Raw genomic sequence first — 25,329 nt, forward strand, 5'->3', positions numbered from 1 at the left:
GAAACATCAGAGGTGGGATCAGGTGCCAAGGGATGAGTGATCATCCCCTACTGACCGGTCACAACCGCCGCGTGCTCCTTGTCATGATCAGGAAATAACGGAAAAAATCCGTCGTCAATTCAGTGTATAAATAAAGGACTAAAAATTAGTATGAAAAACGTCAGTCAGCATTTGACTCAATAATAAATTGTATTTGTTGACAAGTTCACTATATCTACCATAGAACTTACGAAATGATGACTTTAAGCGAGACGGCTAATATTCTTTTTTCATCAACTTGCCTGTCAATAATTTACTTCGTTTTAAAAATTGTTAATACGTAGAGCATGATCTTGCGTATCCAATCTATTGAGTGTTATTTACACTCCGTATGCAGTATCATTTAATAAATGTTGAAAAAGGTTAGACAGAAGTTATGAGAGAACGTTAAATGTTCAAAATAATGTCGCTTATTAAACGTGTATAAATATTTCCACAATATATACTTCGCACTAACAATCCCAAGAAAAATTTGGGGTATACACCCCGCGTACAACAAGTTGCATACACCCCGGACATAACATAGGTTTTTCGTCAATATCTTTATATACGAACTGTCTTATTAACAGACAATTTGTACAAACATTTATCTAGCAATCATGTATTTAACAATGCTATAAAAGTGATGATAAAGCAAAGCTTTCTTCAGATATTTGATCATAAACCCAGTGTTGCGTCAATCTTGCTCCAATCCTCGGAATTGTGTTGAGGTGTTTGATAAAACTAGAAGGTTTCCAGTGGGTTCATAGATATCCATATACTCCTCAGATAATGCTTTCTTCCGTAGGCATATGCTTTCTGGCGAAAAATATCCGTAAGTTGAGAAAATGGACAAAGAACGTACATTGACCCCCTTTCTCTCGCTTCGGAAGCATACACCCACGGAAGCATGCACAACATAGTATACACCCCGCATGTTGGGATATACACGGTGCATATGCTGTATATATATGAAGGCATTTTAAAGTAATATTAAATTCAAGCCCCCCCCCCCTCCCCTCTTCAGTAAACTTTTCAGTTCTGATCTGATTTGTGTTTTTTCCTAGCCGATTTGCTCAGGTGAGCGATGTGGCCCCTGGGCCTCTTGTTTTACTACGACTAATTTGTTAGCATAAAATAGAATAAGGAATTTGTTTTCGTTAGGAAAAAGAATTGTTTTTCCGAGAAGTATGGAAGACTCTTGACATGAAGAAGAAGTCCTTGCAAAAACATATTGATGTGAAACGGCGATTTGCGGTTGGATTCCATGACAATGAAATCATTGAAAAACTTAAGCTGTCCATTGCTGATGTTGTGTGCAGGCTTGATCACTGGGGTGAGGAGCTTCCACAGTCATGGGCTATGTTTGAAACATTCTTTCTGGAAAAGAAAATTCGCAAGATTTTGAGTACGGTTGAACTTCAGTCTTTTAATGAAACATTGCCTGAGGGAATAAAGCTCAAAACTACTGAAGATATGGATGCCATGCTGCAGTTCTTCCATGACATCAGAGAACTTATGCACTTCAATCAACAATTCCTCAATAAAGTTATTATCCTCGATGTTCAGTGGTTTGCAGATGCCTTTAGAAATGTCATAACAGACAAAAACCATGCAAAAGAAGATTTATTTGAATATGCCTCAGAATGGGACAAATTCAATGAAACTGGAGAGTTAGATGAAGCACTACTATGTGCCATATGGAGAATGAACAACAATGGTTACCTTGAGCACAAAGAGGATATCATGATGTACATGGAGAAGTTAGGACTCTTAGCTAAAATGAGCGACAAAATATGGTATGTCCCATGTATGAACAAGATGCAATTTCCAGTAGACTGCTTTTCATCATACCCTGCCTCCTCCATCCTTTGCTACACGTTTGATGTTCTTCCTGTGGAAATTTTCCATCGCCTTGTAGCAACGTGCATGCAGATTCCTAACTGGGAGATTTTTACAGATGAAGACAGAGGATGCATTTACCAGACTGCAGCTATTTTTATGTTTCATGACCAGCACCATAACATCATGCTTGGAATGACGCAATCAGAAATTCAGTTGCAAGTGTTTGTTGTGGAGGGAGAAGTTGATGTTTCAACCTGTCACCAGATTAGGGAAAACATTGAGCGTATGTTACACAACCTTTCCAACACATTCCAGAAAAACTCAGATTTCCAGGTTGCATTCAAATGCAAATCAACTGGATTTTGTGACAGCAAAGAAAGTGCTGTCATAAGTGAATCTAAGTGTATCAAAGAAACTTTTCTGTGTCCATCCTGTCCAGCAAACAGGAAGCACCGTGTCAACACAGAAGATATAACGAAATATTGGAAACAGGTGATTCTTTTACAATGTTGAATACTACATCAATACATAAAACATATATATTTGACAACTGCAAACAAGTTAAAAAATTTCCTTTTCTAATCAGTTTCTGAATGAATTACATGTATTACATGGCAAAGATGTCCTCATACTTTACAGCAGTATTCAAATTAATTTATCCATTAAAATGTGTTTTCTTCTTACAACTTTTAGAATACAAATTTCCAAGAAAAATCTATAAGTGATTCTTTGATATGATGTTTTTTTTATTTTTATTAAAATTGATTAGCGATATTAATTGAATGAGGTGGATTCTTGTTTTAGATAAAACCAAGTATTTCCAGTACGACGAGTGCTTCTGGTCAAGACTTGGGGGGTCGATCTAGATTTGCCAAACTTGGAATGGCAACAAACGATGTGCTGAGTCAGGTATACCGAGATATACTAGAGATGGAGGTTCTCCCTTCCCTTGTTTACACCAAAGTGAAAGCTTTACCAAATTTTTACAAAAGATTGCGCCCAGAACAAGAAAAACTCCTGATAGATGCAAAACATTCGGGATATAAGAATTTTGATATTTCATTAACATACACATTGATCAGAAACATTTGTTCAACGACTAAGATTCCTAAACCAACAAAACGAAAATGGGGCGACGAGCCTGCAGCAGGAGAAGTGACCGTGGGTGATGATGTCGAGAGAATTAGGTCAATCCGGAACGGTTTGACTGCACATGTGAGTTCAGCCTCAACCCCTCAGAAAGAATTCGATGATACCTGGTTATTGATGTCAGATATCTGCAAAAGACTTGAAACCTTCACTGGAAAGAAGTACTTGGATAAACTTAATAACATTCAAAAACTGACTCTGAAAGAGGAAGATGAAAATGATATTATTGAAAAGGTTAAAATGGAAAGTCAGCATGAAATGGTGAAAGAAATGTGGTCAGATGTGAAAGAGCTTAAAGAAGCAGTATTGAGGTCTGAGGCAAAGCATGCTTCAAATTATGAATATTATTCATAGAATGCTATGGTCAGGTGTGTTTTCCTTTTTAGGTTTTTTTTAATCTTTGAATACATTTTTTATTTAATTTTTCAAACATTTTATGTCTGCCAAAGCTGAGAATTATTTGTAGGAAAGAAGTATAATATATTGCAATCATGTTTTGAAAATTGAAAGACTACATCTTAAAAGAAGAGAATGAAAACACTATAACAAAATAAAACGCCTAAGCACGTCCACGGTATGTAAAGTAAGAACAGGAGTTGTTAAGGTCATTTATATTAGGTCAACATCTATAAATGAATTAAGACTGTCCCCCGCTTGAAAAGTGGGGGATATTAATTTGGGTTTGTCCGTCTAGCTGTCCATCCGTCCGTCCGTCCGCCTTTCTGTCTGTCTTTAACGCTTTCGTTTCCACACGATATCTCGAGAACCCTTTAAGCTTTTGCAATGAAATTTAGCATAGCAACTCCCTGTGGCCAAAGGAAGACCCCTATTGATTTTGAGATCAAAAGGTCAAAGGTCAAGGTCATAAATAAGCAAATTCTGTCTGTTATAACACTTTCGTTTCCACACGATATCTCTAGAACCATTTGCGCTATTGCAATGAAATTTTACATAACAACTCCCTGTGGCCTAAGGAAGACCCCTATTGATTTTGAGATCAAAAGGTCAAAGTTCAAGGTCGTAAATCTATACATTCTGTCTGTGTAACACTCTCATTTCCGGGCGATATTTAAAGAAGATTTTGAGCTTATGCAATGTAATTTTATACTAAAACTCCCTAGGACCTCTCTCGCCCCTCTCAAAGTGCCCCACCCTGTTTGTTTTATTAGTATTTATAGTATTACATGTCGCTATTTTTAGCACAGGGGCATGCGGAGAGTTATTGCGTATAAAACAGGTTCTCGGCGGACTTTATGTTCTTATTACATCTATTAGAACTGTTAAATAAAGGCTAAATAAATCAAACACCATGGATTGTGTAAAATTTTGACAATACGGAACATTAATATATACATGTATGTAACTTGACTTCTCCATATACTTGCCGTCATTTATAGCGATTCCATGGTCTAGTGGTATGTCTCTCGCTTTATATGTGAGAGGTACCGGGATCGAGTCTCGGGCGATCCGTTTTTTATGCCCCCCTTCGAAGAAGGGAGGGCATATTGCTTTGCTGCTGTCTGTCCGTCTGTCGGTCCGTTGGTCTGTCGGTCTGTCGGTCCACTTAGTTTCCGTTCATTTTCTTCGCAACCGTTGCACATACTGAAATGAAATTTAGTATACCGATATATTACATGAATATCTAGGTCAAGTTCTGTTTTGGATACAATCGCGCCATTTTTGACAGAGTTAAGCCCCTTGGACTTAGAAAAATTTCAATTATTTGCAGTTTCCATTCATTTTCTTTACAACCGTTGCACATACTTAGATGAAATTTAGTATACAGATCTATCACATGAATATCTAGGTCAAGTTCTGTTTCGGGTACGATCGCACCATTTTTCACAGAGTTATGCCCCTTGGACTTAGAAAAATTTCAATTATTTGCAGTTTCCGTTCATTTTCTTTACAACCGTTGCACATACTTAGATGAAATTTAGTATACAGATTAATAAGATGAATATCTAGGTCAAGATTTGTTTTGGGTACAATCGCACCATTTTTGACAGAGTTATGCCCCTTCGACTTAGAAAAATTTCAATTATTTGCAGTTTCCGTTCATTTTCTTTGCAACCGTTGCACATACTGAAATGAAATTTTGTATACAGATATATCAGATGAATATCTAGGTCAAGCTCTGGTTTAGGTATGATTGCACCATTTTTGACAGAGTTATGCCTCTTGGACTTAAAAAAATTCCAATTATTTGCATTTTCTTCACAACCGTTGCACAAATATGCTGAGATGAAATTTAGTGTACAGATTTATCAGATGAATATCTAAGTTATGTTTTGGGTACAATCGTGCCATTTTTGACAGAGTTTTGCCCCTTGGACTTGGAAAAATTCCAATTTGGGGGGAGGGGGGCATAAGTGTTTTACAAACATCTCTTGTTTTTTAAAACTTTTCTTTTTTTATTCTTAGTATTCAGGATGTGAAAGGAATAATTTATGAGGTTTTAAAATAATCATTACAGTGTGATAGATATTCCATGTCAAAAGAATCTTCTATACACATAATAAAGAATAAGGAATCAAATCTTTATACGCATATTGAAATACATGTATTTCATTTGCTTCAGCATATAGTATACAATTATTATTAATAATTCTACAAATTAAGTCAGGGGATCCGACTTTTTCCCTAAGTGGGGGACACGAATTCTCTGAATTAGCTTGTTTGAAACTACATCTATAATGACACCTTAATCAATTTGAACTTTCTTTTATTCATACAATACGGCTTTAGCAGAAATATGTAGAAAAGGGTATTTTCATGGAATTCAATTTGTCATTTCGATACCTATATTAATTTTGATATCATTTTAAAGATGTGGCCAAAAACATGACAAATTACCATTTTCGTAGAGACTATACACAATCTGGATACATTGCCTTTGTGGAATATGAAAAAAGGGATATTCATAACTGTGTTTCATATTTTTTTCATTGAATATGGCTGTTTAAAATGGGGGGGGGGGTATCTTGTTCACCTACACATTTTACTCTGAAACACCTTATTTTGTCTAAGTTAAAGACATTAAAGGAATTTATTGTTAAAATTTGATAAATCTGTAGGCATCTTTCATTTACTAGATCTTGACCATAAGTATGCACGGAAGGAAAACAACACTGAAGTCAAGTAGACGTTTAAAATAAATTAAATGACACATGACGTGTATAGTAGGAAAATTTCAATAATAACTTGTGTAACTTGAAACTTTCGTGAAATTGCCCAAAAAATTGCAACAGTATTGTTTGTAAAGGATAATAATAGTGTTGTCTGTAAGATTTCGATATTTCTGACCTGAGATTTCTCAATAACTTGACCAAAGATACAAATCATTTGATTCGATTTTAGAGTCATTGATTACCATGAATTCAGACATTGTATTCAAACACATTATGAACACGTCCAATAACAACGCAAGACTGAATATTTTGGTAAACAACTAGGTACAAAAGCGATGTACAATCTATTCCTATCTCTACAGTTTGTATGATGCAATAAACTGATGCTGATTGTTCAATTGATAGCTTCAGTAAGACTATGTCCATAGACAGAGGTTTTGTGAATGGAGAACACATGTTATATATATGTAATAATATGTATATTAATCAACATTTTCCTGTGAATTCATCTTTTTTGAAGTTTCGGGTAAATACAAGGATCTTGTCAACCTATATTTTTAGACAAATACTGACCTTTGTTGTGATACATTTAAGGAATGTTTTTAAGTTTTGTGTGAGTTAATGGTGTGTGAATCACACAGACTTGTCACGTAGGCATATTTAATGCAGCGCGCTAGCGCTTCATGAAAAATATGCCTACGTGCAAGTCTCTGTGATTCTCACACCAATAATTCACACTAAACTTAAAAACATTCCTTATATTTACATTTTAAATGTTTTGAAGCACCGAAAATGTACTCAGTATTTGAATTTTTCGCTGCCCTCTATTGTTATACTTTACTAACGTTGCTGTAGCCCTATTGTGACGTCACGGTAACGCACGTTTCTCCGTGTATATTTCTACGCGTGAGTATACACGAAAATGATTTTCAAATCAATTTCACAGTTGGTTTAGTAGAAAAACACAGCGAATGTTAATATATTGTAATGACTAATTAGCATTTTCCGTTTTTCCCGACCATGACCAGGAGCACAGGCCGGATGTGATCATCTGAAAGAGGATGCTCACTGTTAGCTCACCTAGCTGACTGATCCAGGTGTTCTATGGCTATATGTTATCATTAGTCAACATTCTTTGTTCGTTTAGTTAAACAGTCTTAGCTTTTTCTCTGGAACCACTGCACCTAAGTCAATCAAATTTGGCAAATAACATCCGTGGGTGACGGAAAACAGAAATGTATGTATATATAAAAATTATGGCCCCTGCCTTCTTGGGCCTCAGTGGTGGGCCAAAATCTCTTAAATTTTTGCAATTTCAAACAATCTTCTTTACGCTTGCGTGGCCATTAACCAATCTATTGGCAAGATTTTACTAAGTATTGAGTCCTCTAACAGAATTGTTAAATCCATGGCCCGAGGGTCAGGGGTTCTTGAACTTGGGTGGAGCTCTAGTGAAAGTGCTTTATTTCCTTTAAAATTTTATTCTCTGGTCAAGCGCCTTAAATAAATACAATTTAATGTAAAATTATGACAAGCAAAGGTTTTTTTCCTTAAATTGTAAATTTCATAGCCCCAGGGCTAGGATTTCTGATATTTGGGCGGGGTTTAAATGATTATACAGTGAAAATGCATTAAACGTCCTTGGGAATCCACTCCCCTGTTTTGGGTAATAGGCTAATGACTTAAGTTTAAAGTTATGATGAGGAATAGTGTTTTTGATTCTCAAATTCATAAATTGCATCGCTCACCCCAAAGTCAGAGATTCCATATGGTTGAAGGGCTTCTTCGTAATTATATACCGAATAAATAAAAACATGCTTTCATTGAGCATACCACAGATTTTGTCATTGGCAGTTTCAATTGAGACTGTATCTATCGTACTTCCAAATTCAAACTGGAATATTTTAGCTTATGTTTAATAGGGTTTAAAAAATATTTGTTTTCTATTAACTTTGATTTTTATGAGGAGTGTTTTGAAAGAATTCTGTGTTTGATACTGTTTTTTGTAAATATTGGCTCATATGCATGGTCTCTGTAATTTGGTTGGCAGCATGAGTCATCTAACTTATCTCTAAGTATTTGAACCATTTATTACTTGTGCACCAAGATACTACATAATCTCTATTTTTTTTCATTCAAAATTCTTAGTGTAGAATCTTAGTGCGAAAAAAATTAAGTGTGCTTATGTTTGCATTCCACATCCACGCGATTTAAATGTACGTCTCCTCCTATTTATGGACACCTTACGAAGTTGTCCTCTTCTATTCTATTCTTACACAAGGTGAAGGTGATCATTTTCAAAGACGACTAACACAGTATGACGGTAATCATTCTCAAGGTCAACAAACGCAAGATGATGGTAAACATTCTCAAACTTTACTTACACAAGATGACGGTTATCATTCTCAAAATTATCTAACAAAAGATGTAGGATATTTTTTGGCGGCCGACATAATATATTACAGTAACTTTTTTTTGGGGGGGGGAAGGCGGACATTTTGTAGTGGCTGACATAGTGTGACGATTTTTCCGAAAAAGATTTACTTAAAACAACGTTTTCGTAGGATTCCAACCCTAAGAATAAAAAACCCGGAGTATTTTTCTTTTATTTCTTATGAATACCATTGCCATTAAGTGCATGAACTACACAAAGCAAGTCATATGCACATGTTTCGTGTACAATGTCCGCCTACGGGGGGGGGGGGTGTATTTTTTTTTTTTGGTATAGCTGCGACATAAATTCTCGTAATAACCAAAGAGAGGTATTTTATTATTTTAATAATTGCAGTCTTTGTGAATTTTTTGTTAATTGTATAGAGAGTTGTTACTACAGAGCACTTTAACGTTAGATGAAATATAAAAAAAAATGTTTATATCATTGGGATTTCTCTGTTTTCTTTCTTTACTTAAAAACAACTAAAATTGGCAGCAGTGAACGCATTTCAAAGAGACTTAAATATAATTTTAACTTTTTTTTTTCAAAAAACCACAATTACAAGGGTACGAATGCTGTAGGATATTTGATATAAACTAGAGGTACTGTGAACAATAATAATGAGCTCACTAAACGATACCCCCTGCCTCCCATAATGTCAATGTGTTGCTATATATTGATTTACGGTAATATGTAAAGAGGAATAACTCGTCCTATCAAATGCGTTATCCAGAAGCTTCTATATGTCACGTCATAGGTAAACATATAATGACAATTGTTGTGAGGTGTGTTGTATTTGTATTATTTCATCATGTATATTATTAGTAACATTAAGTTTCTTGAACATTCCAGAGTGGTCAATATGTTTAGTCATTTTTTCTAGAACATTCTTGAACTTTATTCATGTCCAGAACTTTCCAGTAATATCATGTACTTACAACTTCTAGAATATTCTAGATTTATAATACTGTATAAATACCCTGTCAATTCGATGCATAGATACTTTTGTCGTATAAGCATCATTGAGGTATTACTGGGATATAATTTCACTGGGACATTGTGTGCAGCAACGGACACTCTGATGTATGTATTTTTAGATTTTTGCTAAGTTTGTACTTAATGATTTGTATATTACTGTAAATAAATTATTGTTAAGTTTAAACTGTGTGATTGATCTTTGCTGGCATTTAGGGTTATTCTGACCCATAACAGAATTGGGGGCTCGTCCGGGATCAAGAATTTCTTGCACTTTTGCAGTTCATTGTCAGAATTTTGTTAATTAAATTGTTAAATTTGACTATAAGCCAGCAAAAATCAACATGGTATTTTCGGTCACAAACTTTCTTAGTTCGCCAAGTGTTCAGGTTTTTGATACGTTAAAAAAGGATGACTTGATCGCATTAGGGTTGCATTTTGGGTTAGATGTTAAATCCTCTCAGAAAAAGCAAGACATTAGAATTAAGGTTGCAAACAAACTAGTAGATGAAAACATTTTTGAAAAATACGATCTTCCAGAATATACGGTTAAATCAGAATTAGGCTCTTACAAAATGGCAGAATATCAGTTTCAATTAGAGTTAGAGAAAATGCGATTAGAAAGAGAAAAATTAGAAAGAGAAGATCGAGAAAGAGAAAGAGAAGAACGAGAGCGTGAACGAAAATTTGAATTAGACAAATTAGAAAGACAAGAGCACTTTGAGTTAGAGAAATTAAGATTACAGCACAAACCAGAACCGTCATTTGTCAAGAATGAATTTGACGCAGCAAAAAATATTAGGTTAGTTCCGAAATTTCAAGAAAAATCTGTAGACAAATATTTTCCCCAATTCGAAAAAGTTGCAGAGAATCTTAAATGGCCACAACACGTTTGGTCAACAATGTTACAAAGTGTACTGGTTGGCAAAGCAGCTGAGGTATACTCTGCACTAGGGGTAGCTGAAAGTTCAGACTATGAGAAGGTCAAAGCATCAATATTAAAAGCATATGAATTAGTACCTGAAGCGTATAGACAAAAGTTCAGAAAGTATAGAAAGTTTGATAATCAAACATTTGTTGAATTTTCACGAGAGAAAGAAGATTTATTCGATCACTGGTTTAGATCTAAGAAACTTGATAAAACTTTTGCTAATTTGCGCCAAGTCATCCTGGTAGAAGAGTTTAAGGAATGTGTTTCTCAAGATTTGAAAACACATTTAGAAGATAAGAATGTGAAAACTCTTGAAGAGGCAGCAGTCATATCTGATACTTATGCTCTGTCTCATAAAAAGAATTTTGTATCAAGATCTCAGACTAGCAGTAATTCTACCAATTCAGACACATATAAAAAGAGTGGTTCAGGGTCTCAGTCTTTCACAAGTTCCCAGTCTCCATCCCAAGGTGGTTCTAAGTCCGGTCCAGGACGTTTTGAAGGATCTTCTGGAATAGGGTCGCTTCCTACTTGTAGTTATTGTAAGAAAAAAGGTCATCTGATCAGTGAATGCTTTAAACTTAAGAGAAAAAATGACTTTGATAAAACTCAACCACATGCTTGTGCGGCAGTTAGAGGTGATAGAGAAACCTTAGTTTCGATTTGTTCTGACACTCCTGATGTCCAGGGTTCACAGTCCAGTTCTATTGATTCTATGGAGGATTATAAGCCCTTTATGTCTCAGGGATTTGTTTCACTCGGTGACTCTAGCGAAATAAAACCTGTCCAGATTTTGAGAGATACTGGTGCTGCACAGACGTTATTGTTAGAGGGCGTGCTTCCTTTGTCTGAGCAGACTTCTACTGGTGGGTCAGTTTTATTACAGGGTGTGGAGCTAGGCGTCATTGATGTTCCCCTGCATAGAATTAGTTTGAAGTCAGATTTAGTTACTGGACCTGTTATCGTAGGTGTTCGACCTACTCTTCCTGTTCCAGGCATTTCTTTGTTGCTAGGCAACGATTTAGCTGGTGGAAAAGTTGTACCAGATCCTATAGTTTGTGAGAAAATCACTCCAGATGTCATGTGCGATGATGAAGATGATGACATTTATCCAGCCTGTGCTGTTACTAGAGCGATGGCCAGAAGACGAGAAATGGAGGCAGACCATACTGAAGCCTTTGACGAGACGAATTCCTCTGTTGATATTGATTTGAATGACACTTTCTTATCTGACCTTGATGGCACTCAAACAAGCATGGAACCACACAATATCAAGAAGCAAGAGAAGAAAGAACTTTTACCAAAATTTGGTGGTGAGGATGATGAGTTGCATCCACTAGTTAGCCAAGGCAAGGACATCCTCAGCCGAGAACGTTTACTCTCTGAACAACATAAAGACCCAGATATCATTCAACTTAGTAAGAGGGCACTTCCACCAGAAGAGGCTATTAAAGTTGGAGAATGCTTCTATATGAAAGATGGCATCCTTATGCGAAAATGGCGACCACCTGACGCTCCCCCAGATGAAGTGTGGCGTGTTGTTCACCAGATAGTGGTCCCAGCTGCTTATCGTCGAGATGTCATGAGTTTAGCTCACGATACACCTATGGCTGGTCATTTAGGTATCAATAAGACTTATAATAGGATTTTGAGTCATTTTTATTGGCCTAAGCTAAGAAAGGATGTTTCGAAGTTTTGCAAGTCATGCCATGTCTGTCAGATGGTAGGTAAACCAAATCAGAAGATACCATCTGCTCCTCTCCAACCCATTCCAGCTTTTGAAGAACCGTTTAGTCGAGTGTTGGTGGATTGTGTAGGACCTTTGCCTAGGACAAGATCTGGAAACCAGTACTTACTTACCATTATGTGTACATCCACTCGATTTCCTGAAGCCATACCTCTTAGGAATATAAAGGCAAAGAGCATAGTGAAGGCCCTAACCAAGTTTTTCAGTTTTGTAGGAGCACCCAAGGCAATTCAGTCGGATCAAGGCTCAAATTTTATGTCGGGGTTGTTCCAGCAAGTCATGCATGAGTTGGGTATTAGGCAGTATCGATCAACTGCTTATCATCCTGAGTCCCAGGGAGCGCTAGAACGTTTTCATCAAACCCTAAAAACAATGCTGAAGACCAATTGTTACCAGTATGAAAAAGACTGGGATGAAGGGGTTCATCTTGTACTATTTGCTGCACGAGAAGCAGTCCAGGAGTCTCTTGGGTTCAGTCCTTTTGAATTGGTGTTTGGTCATACAGTTAGAGGTCCTTTGAAATTGTTGAAGGAAAAGTGGCTGACTGAGACTAGTGATCTTAATCTTTTAGATTATGTGTCTGATTTCAAAGAAAAACTTTACAATGCTTGTACATTAGCACAAGAAAATTTGAAGAGTTCTCAGATGAAAATGAAAATGTGGTATGACAAAGATGCCAGAAATAGGGTGTTTAAGCCAGGTGATAAGGTTCTTGTATTTTTACCTATTCCTGGTCATCCTTTACAGGCCAGATTTTATGGCCCTTATGTAATTGAAAGCAAGATTAGTGATGTAAACTATGTAGTTAAGACACCAGGTCGACGTAAAGAGAAACGGGTTTGTCACATTAACATGCTAAAAGAGTATTTTGAAAGGTGTGACCGAAATTCTGTAAAACCAGTTTCCACTTTAGCCAATGCTAAGACTGTTCAAAATTGTATTGAGAGTGATACGAGTGTAGAGATGAATGAGAAAGATTGTAATCAGAGTGTCCGCTTGAAAAACTCAGAAATTTTGGCTGATTTTGATTCCAAACTTGGACATTTGAACATTCACCAAAAAGAACAAGTTAAAAACTTGATGAATGAGTATCATCAAATCTTCTCGGATGTTCCAAAGAAAACTAATGCAGCTTGTCATGATGTTATAGTTGGCGACGCCCTGCCTATCAAACAACATCCATACCGTCTCAATCCAATAAAATTGCAGTACCTAAGAAGGGAAGTGCAGTATATGTTGGACAATGACATTGTTGAACCTAGTAAAAGTGATTGGAGCTCACCGTGTATTCTTGTACCAAAACAGGACGGTTCCTACCGATTATGTACAGACTTTAGAAAGGTGAATTCTGTTACCAAAACTGATTCATATCCAATACCTAGAATCGATGACTGTATTGACAAAATTGGAAACGCGAAATTTGTCAGTAAATTTGACCTGCTGAAAGGCTACTGGCAAGTACCGTTAACAGAAAGAGCAAAAGAAATATCTGCTTTTGCTACACCAGATGGACTTTATCAGTATAAAGTAATGCCTTTTGGCATGAAAAACGCACCGGCTACATTCCAAAGGATGATTCACTCCCTCCTTCAAGACCTCGAGGGATGCGAGGCCTACATTGATGATGTCATCATATACAGCGACACATGGGACGAACATCTCCGAATCATGCGTGCTTTATTTGACATTTTAGCTAAAGCAAACTTAACTGTGAACCTTGAGAAGAGCGAATTTTGTCATGCCTATGTAGAGTATTTAGGTCATAAAGTAGGTCAAGGTTATGTTACACCTATTATGGCTAAAGTGGAAGCTATTGCAAAGTTCCCGATTCCTACAAACAAGAAAGAGTTAATGAGGTTTTTGGGCATGGCTGGGTTTTACAGAAAATTTTGTCCAAATTTTTCCTCAGTTGTAAGTCCACTTACAAATCTTTACAAAAGAGGGTTAATTTTGAATGGACAAAGGACTGTGAAAAATCCTTTCATAAAATCAAATCTGTCCTTATGAGCAATCCAGTTCTGTCAACTCCAGATTTTTCTAAGCAATTTAAGCTTACTGTTGATGCTAGTGATGTTGGAATCGGGGCAGCTTTGTTTCAAGAACATAGTGATAATGTAGATAGAGTTGTTTCTTATTTTTCAAAGAAACTTACAAAATGTCAACAAAAGTATTCCACCATTGAAAAGGAATGCCTTGCTTTGTTGTTAGCCTTACAGCATTTTGATGTTTATCTAAATGTTACATTGCATCCAATTCTTGTATATACTGATCACAACCCCCTGACATTTTTGCATAAATTGTCAAACAAAAATCAAAGACTGACTAGATGGAGTTTGTTGTTACAAGAATACAACATAACAATTAAGCATATCAAAGGCAAAGAAAATGTTATTGCAGATGCCTTGTCCAGAGTATCGTGAACATATATGATTTTGTATTAATGTACATATATTTCATTTTAACAATATAAGTTTTCATTGACATTCAAACTTTTTAAGGGGGGAGGTGTTGTGAGGTGTGTTGTATTTGTATTATTTCATCATGTATATTATTAGTAACATTAAGTTTCTTGAACATTCCAGAGTGGTCAATATGTTTAGTCATTTTTTCTAGAACATTCTTGAACTTTATTCATGTCCAGAACTTTCCAGGAATATCATGTACTTACAACTTCTAGAATATTCTAGATTTATATTACTGTATAAATACCCTGTCAATTCGATGCATAGATACCATTGTCGTATAAGCATCATTGAGGTATTACTGGGATATAATTTCACTGGGACATTGTGTGCAGCAACGGACACTCTGATGTATGTATTTTTAGATTTTTGCTAAGTTTGTACTTAATGATTTGTATATTACTGTAAATAAATTATTGTTAAGTTTAAACTGTGTGATTGATCTTTGCTGGCATTTAGGGTTATTCTGACCCATAACACAATGTCCACGTTTTGCTATGGGAAACCTAAAATACGTGTCGAATAAAAAAGTAAAGTAGGAGGTGCACAATGGTACTGTAATATGTAATAAAGATTATATAAAAGTTTCATTAAATTTCACCCAGTAGTATAAGAGTAGTTGCGGATAAGAGATAAAGCGTACCAGACGGACGGAAGGACGGACGAAAATCCCGATAACTATATACCCTCCCACTTTTCAAGCGGGGGGGGGGGGGGGTAAAACCACACAGCTCATATTTTCATTGACACCCGTCTGTTGGCATGTCTGTCTGTAATTTTTTTTCATGAAAATTTCTCAAGAAACACTCAACCAATTTCAACAATCTCTCTTCAAAGTGACCTTGCGTAAATAGGATTTATATTTATTCGAATGATTGGCATCACCTGGCTTTAAAAATTGATAATGTGTGAAAGATTAATGTCGGCATTTAAAGGTACTTGGACATAGATCTGAAGTTATTATTTTCTCTATAATATTACTACTTATATATTTTAATAGCATTTTACACAAAAATTAATTATAAATCTTATTTCGTTTAAAAGATATTGAAATTTCAAAATTTTCGGCGGGTTTGATTTACATATCCTTGCACTCTCACAAATTTAATTTTATTCTTAATCCTTGGGAAAAATGGCAATCTCGTTCTGTATAATGAAAAATATTAATACTATAATCCAGAAAATTCAGAGTAGACACGTTCGAAAGCAAAACAAACACACAATATATTGTCAGTCCGTGCAGTTGTGGTAAGCAGACTGTGACGATTGAACGCACCCGGTGAATTCTAAATATAAACAATAATAGAACACGAGCCCTGTTTACAAAAACTGTGTACATAACACGAGTGTGCTCGATTTGCTAAACTCTGTACGCATCTCTTAGTTCGGAATGACGATACTTGTGAAGGTGTTTTGCTTTTTAACATTTCTACTCTTATTAAAATTATTTTTCTTGATAAAAGTTTTAATATTTCTCATTAAAACACATCAAAATTGCCACTTTTCCTAAGGATTAAGAATAAAGTTAAAATTTGTGAAAGTGCAAGGATGTGTCAATCAAATCCGCCAAAAAATTTAAAGTTTTAATAACTTTTAAATGAAATAAGATTTTTAACTAATTTTTGTGTGAAATGCGATTAAAATATATAATTCGTGATATTATACAGAAAAAAATGAGAAAATATTAACTTCAAATCTGTGTCCAAGTACCTTTAAAAATCTTCTAAAAGAAGAATCAGTTTTCTTCAAACTATGATATTTACATGTGCAGTGTTTGCGGAAGAATTCTCAGGTTGTGTAATATTAAGTTTGTCATATCATAATCCCCGGGCGTAGTTTGGGGCCAAAATGAGCCATATGCAGGTACAATAAGGCTTCCTAGAGAATATTACAATGTACTATGTACATTCATTTTTCTAACCTATAAATGCACGAAGTTTATTCACTGTAAACTAAGCTTAAATTACCGGAAAGTGTCATACACTTTAAACATAATTTCAAACTGCAATAAAATTTTAAGACAGCTTTAAAAAGGAGAGAGGACGTATAAGGCGTGGACAATTCCCCGCTCGCTCTGAGACAAAACGTTTTTCAATTTTCAAAATTTAAAGAAAAGTTATATTTTTCTAAATTTATGTTTTCAGTAATGTCATCTTCAAAACATTTTATGATTTTATTTTACTGAACGATTTATCATTTAATAATCTTTATTTCAAAGTTGACAGATAAGCATATCTAATGGAAAATGGGTTCAATAGATATATAAAAACGAATTTTGAACATGAATGGGTCAAATCTCTATTCTTTGCGAACTTTTAAATGATGGTAACGTAAATATGAAATTTATTTTCTTTGTCCCAAAAATGGAATCTTAACCCATTCTATATGAAAATCGAAAATTTCTGGAAAAATGTACGCTTCAACAAATCTGTTCATTTAAATCACATTGATAGACATCGATAAGTACATACTTCGTATCGTAGTGGTTAAAGCGGTCGGTCTTGGACCAAACCCTGCGATATGGGGAGAATCATACGTGAAGCTTTTTCTTTTTTGTTTTCACGTATCTTAAAAAGCATGCGTGAAAAATAAATTATTTATCAAATATTAAAACAATGAAATACAGAAGTGGATGTGTAAAATATTAATATATAAACCTATATATATATATATAATTTTGAAAAAAAAAGTCTTTTCTCAGAGCTGGGGATTGTTCTCACTTTGTACGCCTCCATTCTTTGTAAAACAAACGTTTCATAATGTTTTTTTAAGTAAAAAAATATCCAAATAATTTAGAAAACGTGGTTTTATTTCTCTTGTTTAAAAGAGTGCGTGTTCAAAAAATATATTGCGAAAATATGCGTTTGACATTTGCCCTTTTCTATACCCGTGGAGAGATGCAGAATTCATAATATGTGTAAAAAGAAGATATTGCGCAGGTGATTAATGAGGATGAACTTGAGAAATTTTGTGGAAATATCCCTATAACTGAATCTATATGAGGCCTTCGTCTTTAAACAGATGTGTATATTGAGTCGATTATTTCCTCAGATTTGTTGGTAAGTTGAAGTTATCGTAAAATATTTTGTATCAGAGTAATAGTTACCTATAATTCTTCCCAAGCACAGTTTGGGTTTACAAGGATGCAAAAAGTTCATTTACGTGACAAAAGTAAATGATTATTGTGTTAATCAGCTGTGCCAAAACGAAATATGTGAAACATTCCAAAAAATAAAAATGACCGTCACGTGATCAATGAGGACATATGGTATTCTAACAAATATGTTTATATATGTAGCCTAAAGAAGTCTCTATATGAATTGGGCGTACTTAAGTACATAACTTACAATTTTTAAAAACTCAAAATTGACCTTGCAATGTAGTTTTAAATATACGCAGTTACGATTTAAAGGTATTGGTTATTTTCATATTGGAGAGACTTCAAGAAGGGTAGAATTCAGTCTGTGCAAAACATTTATCCCGGGTAAACCATAATGTGCGATCAAACTTTTACAAAGGAATAACATTGGGCAAATATCTAGAAATCTCCTCAAGATTAGCGATAGCAAAGCCCGGATTGGTCTATTTCTTGTACAAGCAACCACAGTGGTGTTGAATCAAGTTTGTTCAAATAATGACCCTCAGGGAAAAGATGGGACCACAATGTTGATCAAAATTAAATACAATTGAAATACATGGGAAAGGATTTTAAAATCTTTTCAAGAACAACATAACCATGATTGGTTCTTAAATATAGAAGCATCCTTGAAAATGTACATTTATGTTTGTTCAAATCTTAAAGTGTTTGAAATATAAAATTCATGCCGGCACCTATCCCCAACACGAGATATTGGTATAAACGGTCTGATCCAAAAATAGGTCTCCACATCTCTTTTACTACTTTACAAATTTGCATAAAACATTTCTCTTTTATATGTACTTCTATCCAAACAAGACATCACATCTCTTGGAAAATTCTACTTCTCTTAAAGTTTTACTCTGATTTCATTATAATTTGGCACAGAAGATGTCCCAGAAGGAGACTTAATCAAGGATCACTTTTCTAACTGTTGTATAGTCCCAACGGCTACTAGGTACAAACCAGTGGAGCTTCAGTCTCGACAGAGACTTCTGATTTTGAAAACTCTATGCAATTTCCTTGAGCACAAAAACTCAAAAACGAGAACAGTTTTATAATATTATCTGATAATTTTGATTTATTACATGTAGCAATTCTCATAAAGTAAAGCACATATGTCAAAACAGAATCTCAAAGCAAGTATCAATAAATGATTTGGGATGAGTCCTTTCAAGTTCATGAAAGAACCCGTTTCTGAAAAAAAAAATATAATTGTCAATGAACAAAGTAGTTTTTCAAAAATAAATGAAATTGACATAACTAAGTAATACTTACAGTGCAGGGAACTAATTTAGTTACATAAACCAGCATCAGGATCAGCATAAGTAGGATCAGGATAGAACTAGCATCAGCATTTAAAAAAACAGCATTACTTGGATCAGCATCAGCAAGCAAAGGCTAGAACTAGCATTGACCAAACTGAAAACAGATAAAGGAAAGTCATTTAATACAAATTACAAATAAAAATTACCCCAAAAATTATTTTTAATGGCTTAAAATAGCGATGCTGTTTTTGAATTATCCACTTCCGGCAGGATAATCCTACTTCTGGTAGCATTACTAGCATTGACCTAGTTTCAAACCAGCATCAGGATAAGGATCAAACCAGGATCAGGATAAGGATAACTAGCATCAAAATCAGCAAGCAAAGGAAGCATCAAAATCAGCAAGCATAGGAAGCACCAAAATCAGCATTGATGCTGTAACAAAATTATTCCCCTGCACTGTACTAAATTCTGTGTAGGTGTATTTCTTTCATGGACTGCTGTAACAAATGCATAAACAATTTTATTAGACTTGGTAAACGAAAATCGCCTTTCAAGTAAATACCCCCCGGTATAAATACTATAGAAAGAAAAAAAAATGACAGAAAATGATCTATTTGTTTTAATGGTTTATTGCTTTGTTTTTTTTAAGTGTGTAACTATTTTTTTCTTCAAAATTTACACATTTGTATTTGTATGCAATAAGATAGGTCGCACATTTTTCCATTAAAGCTACGTACTATTGTCATGATAGTGTTAAATTGAGTCCATGTGCAATGGGTACTTGACTCGCAACACGCACTTTGTTGTAGGTACCTAGGCCTGGAATACTTCGACTGAATCTAAACAGTAAAAAACATCGCTGTGCAATTAATTTTAAGCATTCATGAATTTTATAGATGAATATATAATAGTTTTACATGAAAGGAATCTTTTCGAAAACATCGAATAAGAAAAATAACGTTACCATGAAGTGACTTGTTTTGTTTGTTTGTTTCTTTTTTTTTTTTTTTTTTTGGTTGACTGGGAGACGATTGTAAGAGCGTTCCTGTCCTTTTTATCATGTTTTGTTTCTTTCTCCCTTTGTTTTGGTTGCCCAGGATACTATCGTGACATCATTGTCTTGTTATTTAGGTGGTTTTTTTGTTCTCCTTTTGTTTTTGTTGCTGTGGAGACGATCGTGACAGTATTTATGTCTTGTTTATTTACCTTCTTTGCAGCAGAGACATGGTTGTTCCCCTTTGTACAATGTTCATAGATGCCGTGGACAAAACCATGCAGACATAAAGAGAAGAAGATTGCAATACAAAGAGTCATGGCAAAACCTATAAATAAATATAATAAGCAATGATAAAAATAATTTGTAGTTTTGATTTATAAAATATCTTTCTTGGAGAAAGAAAAATCACAGATTTTTTGCTTTATCCTAAGTTTCATCATATACATGTACATATATTCACATTTGCAAATATTTCCCTTTATATAACACTACAGAAAGCAATTTGTATCTATAACTGTATAAATACAGGTACGGGGTCAAGAAGTCATAGATATGCGTATGGATAAACGTTTGACGTTATTTCTCAGTGATTACATACATGCCGTTAGGTTTAAAAAATAATACATTTCACGCGCTTAAATCATAATCAGGTAAATATAAAGTATGAATAAGTAACAAATGTAAATATAAGCAATAAGGTATCATTTTACAACATCTATTGGGGTATAAATACTGGTCGGTACGAGATTAAATTCATCATAAAGCTCTTTTTAAAACAATGTTTTAAAATGATAACTTATTTCTTGATTAATATCAGATTTGATTTTGAAAATTTCCGGTGTGCATGAATATGTAATCATCTTATCATTCTGCATATAACAAAGACTCTAAAATCCCTCACATCCAAAAATATTGAAATTTCACAGTATTTTTTTTTTTTTCGTTCTTCATAAAATAATCTTCTTTATTTTTTTCCCACATTTTCTGTTCTAAAACTTGTAAGTATGATAGAATAGCATGGATGTGCTTTTATTTGCTATGTTTTCTTAACACAAAAAAGTATATTATATTATATTTTATAACATTCGTATATTTAAAAGAATAAAATCAGAATAAGCATATTTCTCGTTTTATTTGACGCAGGGGGAATAAGGAAGCATACAAAATATTCTACCTTGGCTAAATCAGTGCTGCATTATGACGTCATAATAGGCAAGATGACGTCAATTTTAGGATCAGGTTTTCGTAATATTGGTATTTAGCGATGTAATTTTACTCTAGAAGAAAATAATTAGAAACGTGTAAACATGAACAAAAATAAAACGTTTTTATTTTGTTATGCTGTAACAGTCATTATGATTGAAATCTACCACCGATGACGTCATATGTGTACATCAAGTAACTTGGAAATTGATCATGTCGTGTAAAGAGAATTTGGCTAAGACGGCATGTTCAAAGATACGTAAAATGGAGTTTAAAAGGAAATATCGGAAATATTGTGTTAAATTCATATGGAGTTCAATTAATTAAACCGGTATGCTAATTTATTTTCATCGATTATATTTTCTTTCGAAGACAGTCAGCTATATTACGTATCCTGGTCGGCCTATCGTCTGTCATTCTTGACCATAAAACTCAACAGAACAACAATAAGCTGGATATTTCAAAATATACGATTTGTACAAATTAAAAGTTTGCGTTTTGACAAACTTGGAAAGTGCTGCTAGAATCCCAAGCTAAGCATGGTTGTACAAAAAATCTCGATTCATATGTATAAAATTCAAAACAAAGGGTAAGGTTTCGTGCGAATGTGTGGAATAAATATTTAACGGAGAAGATATTGGGATTCTAGCAGCACTTTTTAGACAATATACATGTTTTTCAACTATATTTCATGCTCAAAGAAGTTATCAATCTCCGGGGTATTGTTGTTCTGTAAGCCTTTTTATTAAGGAAAATTTTGCTATTAATAGAAGTCACGTGATACCACGGCCGTGATGCACGTCTTTGCGTTAGGCACGCTTTTATCAGTATGCAATAGTAAATAACAGTTTACGTTTATCAGTGGTTTTGGTAATTTATAAAACTAAATTATCTTCAAAAAGTCTAAATATCTCGATAAATTACTTATACGCTTCCTAAACATACCCGCGGATACTCCTGTCTAAAATGACGAACATGTTAATATGTTAAGAACTGTCCATTGGTAGCTCAGAAAACAAGAATTATGAGAATATTGCATAAGCAGTGCATGTCCCCTTCCGGGTTCGTTTTTTAAGCTCACCTGAGCCGAAGGCTCAAGTGAGCTTTTCTGATCACATTTTGTCCGTCGTCCGTCCGTCTGTCTGTCCGCCTGTCCGTCTGTAAACTTTTCACATTTTCGACTTCTTCTCAAGAACCACTGGGTCAATTTTGACTAAACTTGGTACAAAGCATCCTTGGGTGAAGGGGAATTTAAATTGTTAAAATTAAGGGACATATCCCCTCGCAAGGGGAGCTAATCAAGAAAAGGCAAAAATAGGGTTGTTTCATTAAAAAATCTTCTTTTCAAGAACTACTGGGCCAGTAAAGCTGGATCTTATGTGGAAGCATCTTGGGGTAGTGTAGATTCTAAATTGTTCAAATCATGACCCCCTGGGGAAGGGCGGGGCCACAATGGGGAATCAAAGTTTTATATAGAAATATAAAGGAAAAATCTTTGAAAATCTTCTTCTCAAGGACCACTGGGCCAGAAAAGCTGAAACTTATGTGGAAGCATCCTGGTATAATGTAGATTCTAAATTGTTCACATCATGACCCCTGGGGGAAGGGCGGGGCCACAATGGGGAATCAAAGTTTTACATAGAAATATATAGGAAAAATCTTTGAAAATCTTCTTCTCAAGAACCACTGGGCCAGAAAAGTTGAAACTTAAGTGGAAACATCCTGGTATAATGTAGATTCTAAATAGTTCAAATCATTACCCCCGGGGAAGGGCGGGGCCACAATGGGGAATCAAAGTTTTGCATAGAAATATATAGGAAAAATCTTTGAAAATCTTCTTCCCAAGAACAACTTGGCCAGAAAAGCTGACACTTGTGTGGAAGCATCCTGGTATAATGTAGATTCTAAATTTTTCGAATCATTACCCTGGGGGGAAGGGCGAGGCCACAGTGGGGAATCAAAGTTTTATATAGAAATATATAGGAAAAATCTTTGAAAATCTTCTTCCCAAGAACCACTTGGCCAGAAAAGCTGAAACTTATGTGGAAGCATCCTGGTATAATGTAGATTCTAAATTTTTCAAATCATGACCCCCGGGGAAGGGCGAGGCCACAATGGGGAATCAAAGTTTTACATAGAAATATATAGGAAAAATCTTTGAAAATCTTCTTTTCAAGAACCACTTGGCCAGAAAAAGTGTAGCTTATGTGGAAGCATTCTGGTGTTGTTTAAATTCTAAATTCAAGGAATCATGACCCCCCAGGGGAAGGGTGGGGCCATTATAGTGAATCAAAGTTTCACATAGAAATATATAGGAAAAATCTTTGAAAATCTTCTTCTCAAGAACCACTGGACAAAAAAAAGCTGAAACATATGTGGCAATGGAAAGATCATGGGATAGTGTAGATTTCAAAATGTCTAAATTATGATCAGTGGGGTAGGGTGGGGATGCATTATGCATAACAAGGGGGAAATCTGGTAAAGAACAGAATGATCAACGCTTCTCAGGTGAGCGATGTGGCCTATGGGACTCTTGTTTTTCTTCAGGATATAACTTTATAATATGCCAAAGTTATGTCTAAGGTAAAACTGCTTAATGTTTCGGTTGTGAATGCATTTAACATAGTAAAATAATCCACACAAAGACGAAAATTCAAATCATTCAACATCTGTTTCTCACTTCATATTTACCATTTAGCGCAGCACTAACCCGATTCTATTTAACAATTATGAAAAATTCAAAATGCCTTAATTCTGTCAAAATTCAATGAAGCGAAACATAATTTGATCTGTAACTCATCCAGATACATACATTCTCATACCAAAATTCAGGTCAATGTCTGCAAGCGTTTAGAAAAATCAAAGTACTGAAAGCACTCATAGGAATTGAACATGGTGTAAATATAATCTTTGATCGGGAGGTTAAGTGAGTGAACAGTATTATTCACATTTTTTGAGTTGGAACAATCTTGATTGAGAAAGACATTCAGAGATATTGACTAACAAAAAAAATGCATGGGCCATAATGCTTGCCTGCCTACATTAGTCCTTTTTTATACCCACTGCTTGAAGAGCAGGAGGGTATTTATTAATCGTGATTTCCGTCCATCTGTTTGTTACGCTTCAGGTATACCAATCTCTTATGGGCAACTCCTCTAACACCACTGAACAAAATTTTCATGGAATCTTTATTGCATATTGCCGTTGTGCTTCTTCTATTACTTTTTAATCCTACACATATTTTGGGTTTCCCATTGCAAAACATGGACACTGCCATTATATTCATATTGGAGGCGGTTGATCATTTATATCACTGCTCAGTCTTCAAAATTGTAATATATTTTTCCTTTGCATATTTACCCATGTTTTCTGAAAATTTCAGTTTCGCAGGAATAATATCAATGTTGATAAAATGTGGATTTTAACACAGCATCCTTTTAAGAGCTAACAGGTTTGTTATATAAAACTTCTCTGTGGATAAAAATGTACATGTATTTCAATTACACGAACATTACACATGGAGTACGTCAGAACTTTATCTCTTTTAATATTGTGAAGAAAAGAGCAATACATGTACCAAGTTAAAAACAAATTTAATATTCATTGACAAAACATAAAAACAGTGGTATATATGAGAGTTTGTGTGCGTACAAATTATCTGGTATGTAAATGAGGTATTCCTTTTATTTAAAAAAATATACTTCATTTTGTTGTTTTTAATTGCGATTTTACGAAAACATCGGTGTCCGTTTTTGGTTTTTAATATTTTTAACAGAGTACTAGTTTTACCGCTTTTGGCAGGTGATACTGCTGATTTAATAATAAATACGCATGTTTCCTAAAGTTTTTATGCATTAATGAATTCAATTAAACCAAGAAAATGTTCATGATAAGTTTGAATAAGACTAAATTTAACGATTGCCGTCAGTATGTAGAGTTGTCGTTCGTATCTCTTTCAGTGTATGACGCTACACTAAAAATGAGTTCCATTACGAAAAACTTCAAAGTTCTTTATAATTTAGTTTTACAT

The 25,329-nt window shown here is 34.7% G+C and overlaps 1 protein-coding gene across 1 annotated transcript; it reads left to right on the forward strand.

Moving 5' to 3' along the window:
* Positions 1 to 1,186: 1,186 nt before the first annotated feature.
* LOC134238736 (uncharacterized) lies at positions 1,187 to 3,404 on the forward strand. The gene is made up of 2 exons (XM_062720862.1): positions 1,187 to 2,355; positions 2,668 to 3,404. Exons 1-2 carry the CDS (start codon positions 1,225 to 1,227, stop codon positions 3,364 to 3,366), a joined length of 1,830 nt encoding a protein of 609 aa, XP_062576846.1. The 5' UTR covers positions 1,187 to 1,224; the 3' UTR covers positions 3,367 to 3,404.
* The last annotated feature ends 21,925 nt before the right edge of the window (positions 3,405 to 25,329 follow it).

The sequence above is a fragment of the Saccostrea cucullata genome, unplaced genomic scaffold (assembly GCF_032062105.1).
Source record: "Saccostrea cucullata isolate Sc308-1 unplaced genomic scaffold, CSIRO_AGI_Scuc_v1 ctg1715, whole genome shotgun sequence".
NCBI lineage: Eukaryota > Metazoa > Mollusca > Bivalvia > Ostreida > Ostreidae > Saccostrea > Saccostrea cuccullata.

Excerpts from the sequence above, each read along its gene's own strand:
- LOC134238736 (XM_062720862.1), top strand. The coding sequence starts at position 1,225 with ATGAAGAAGAAGTCCTTGCAAAAACATATTGATGTGAAACGGCGATTT. Across the intron at positions 2,356-2,667 it reads TAACGAAATATTGGAAACAG|ATAAAACCAAGTATTTCCAG; the intron begins GTGATTCTTTTA and ends TTCTTGTTTTAG.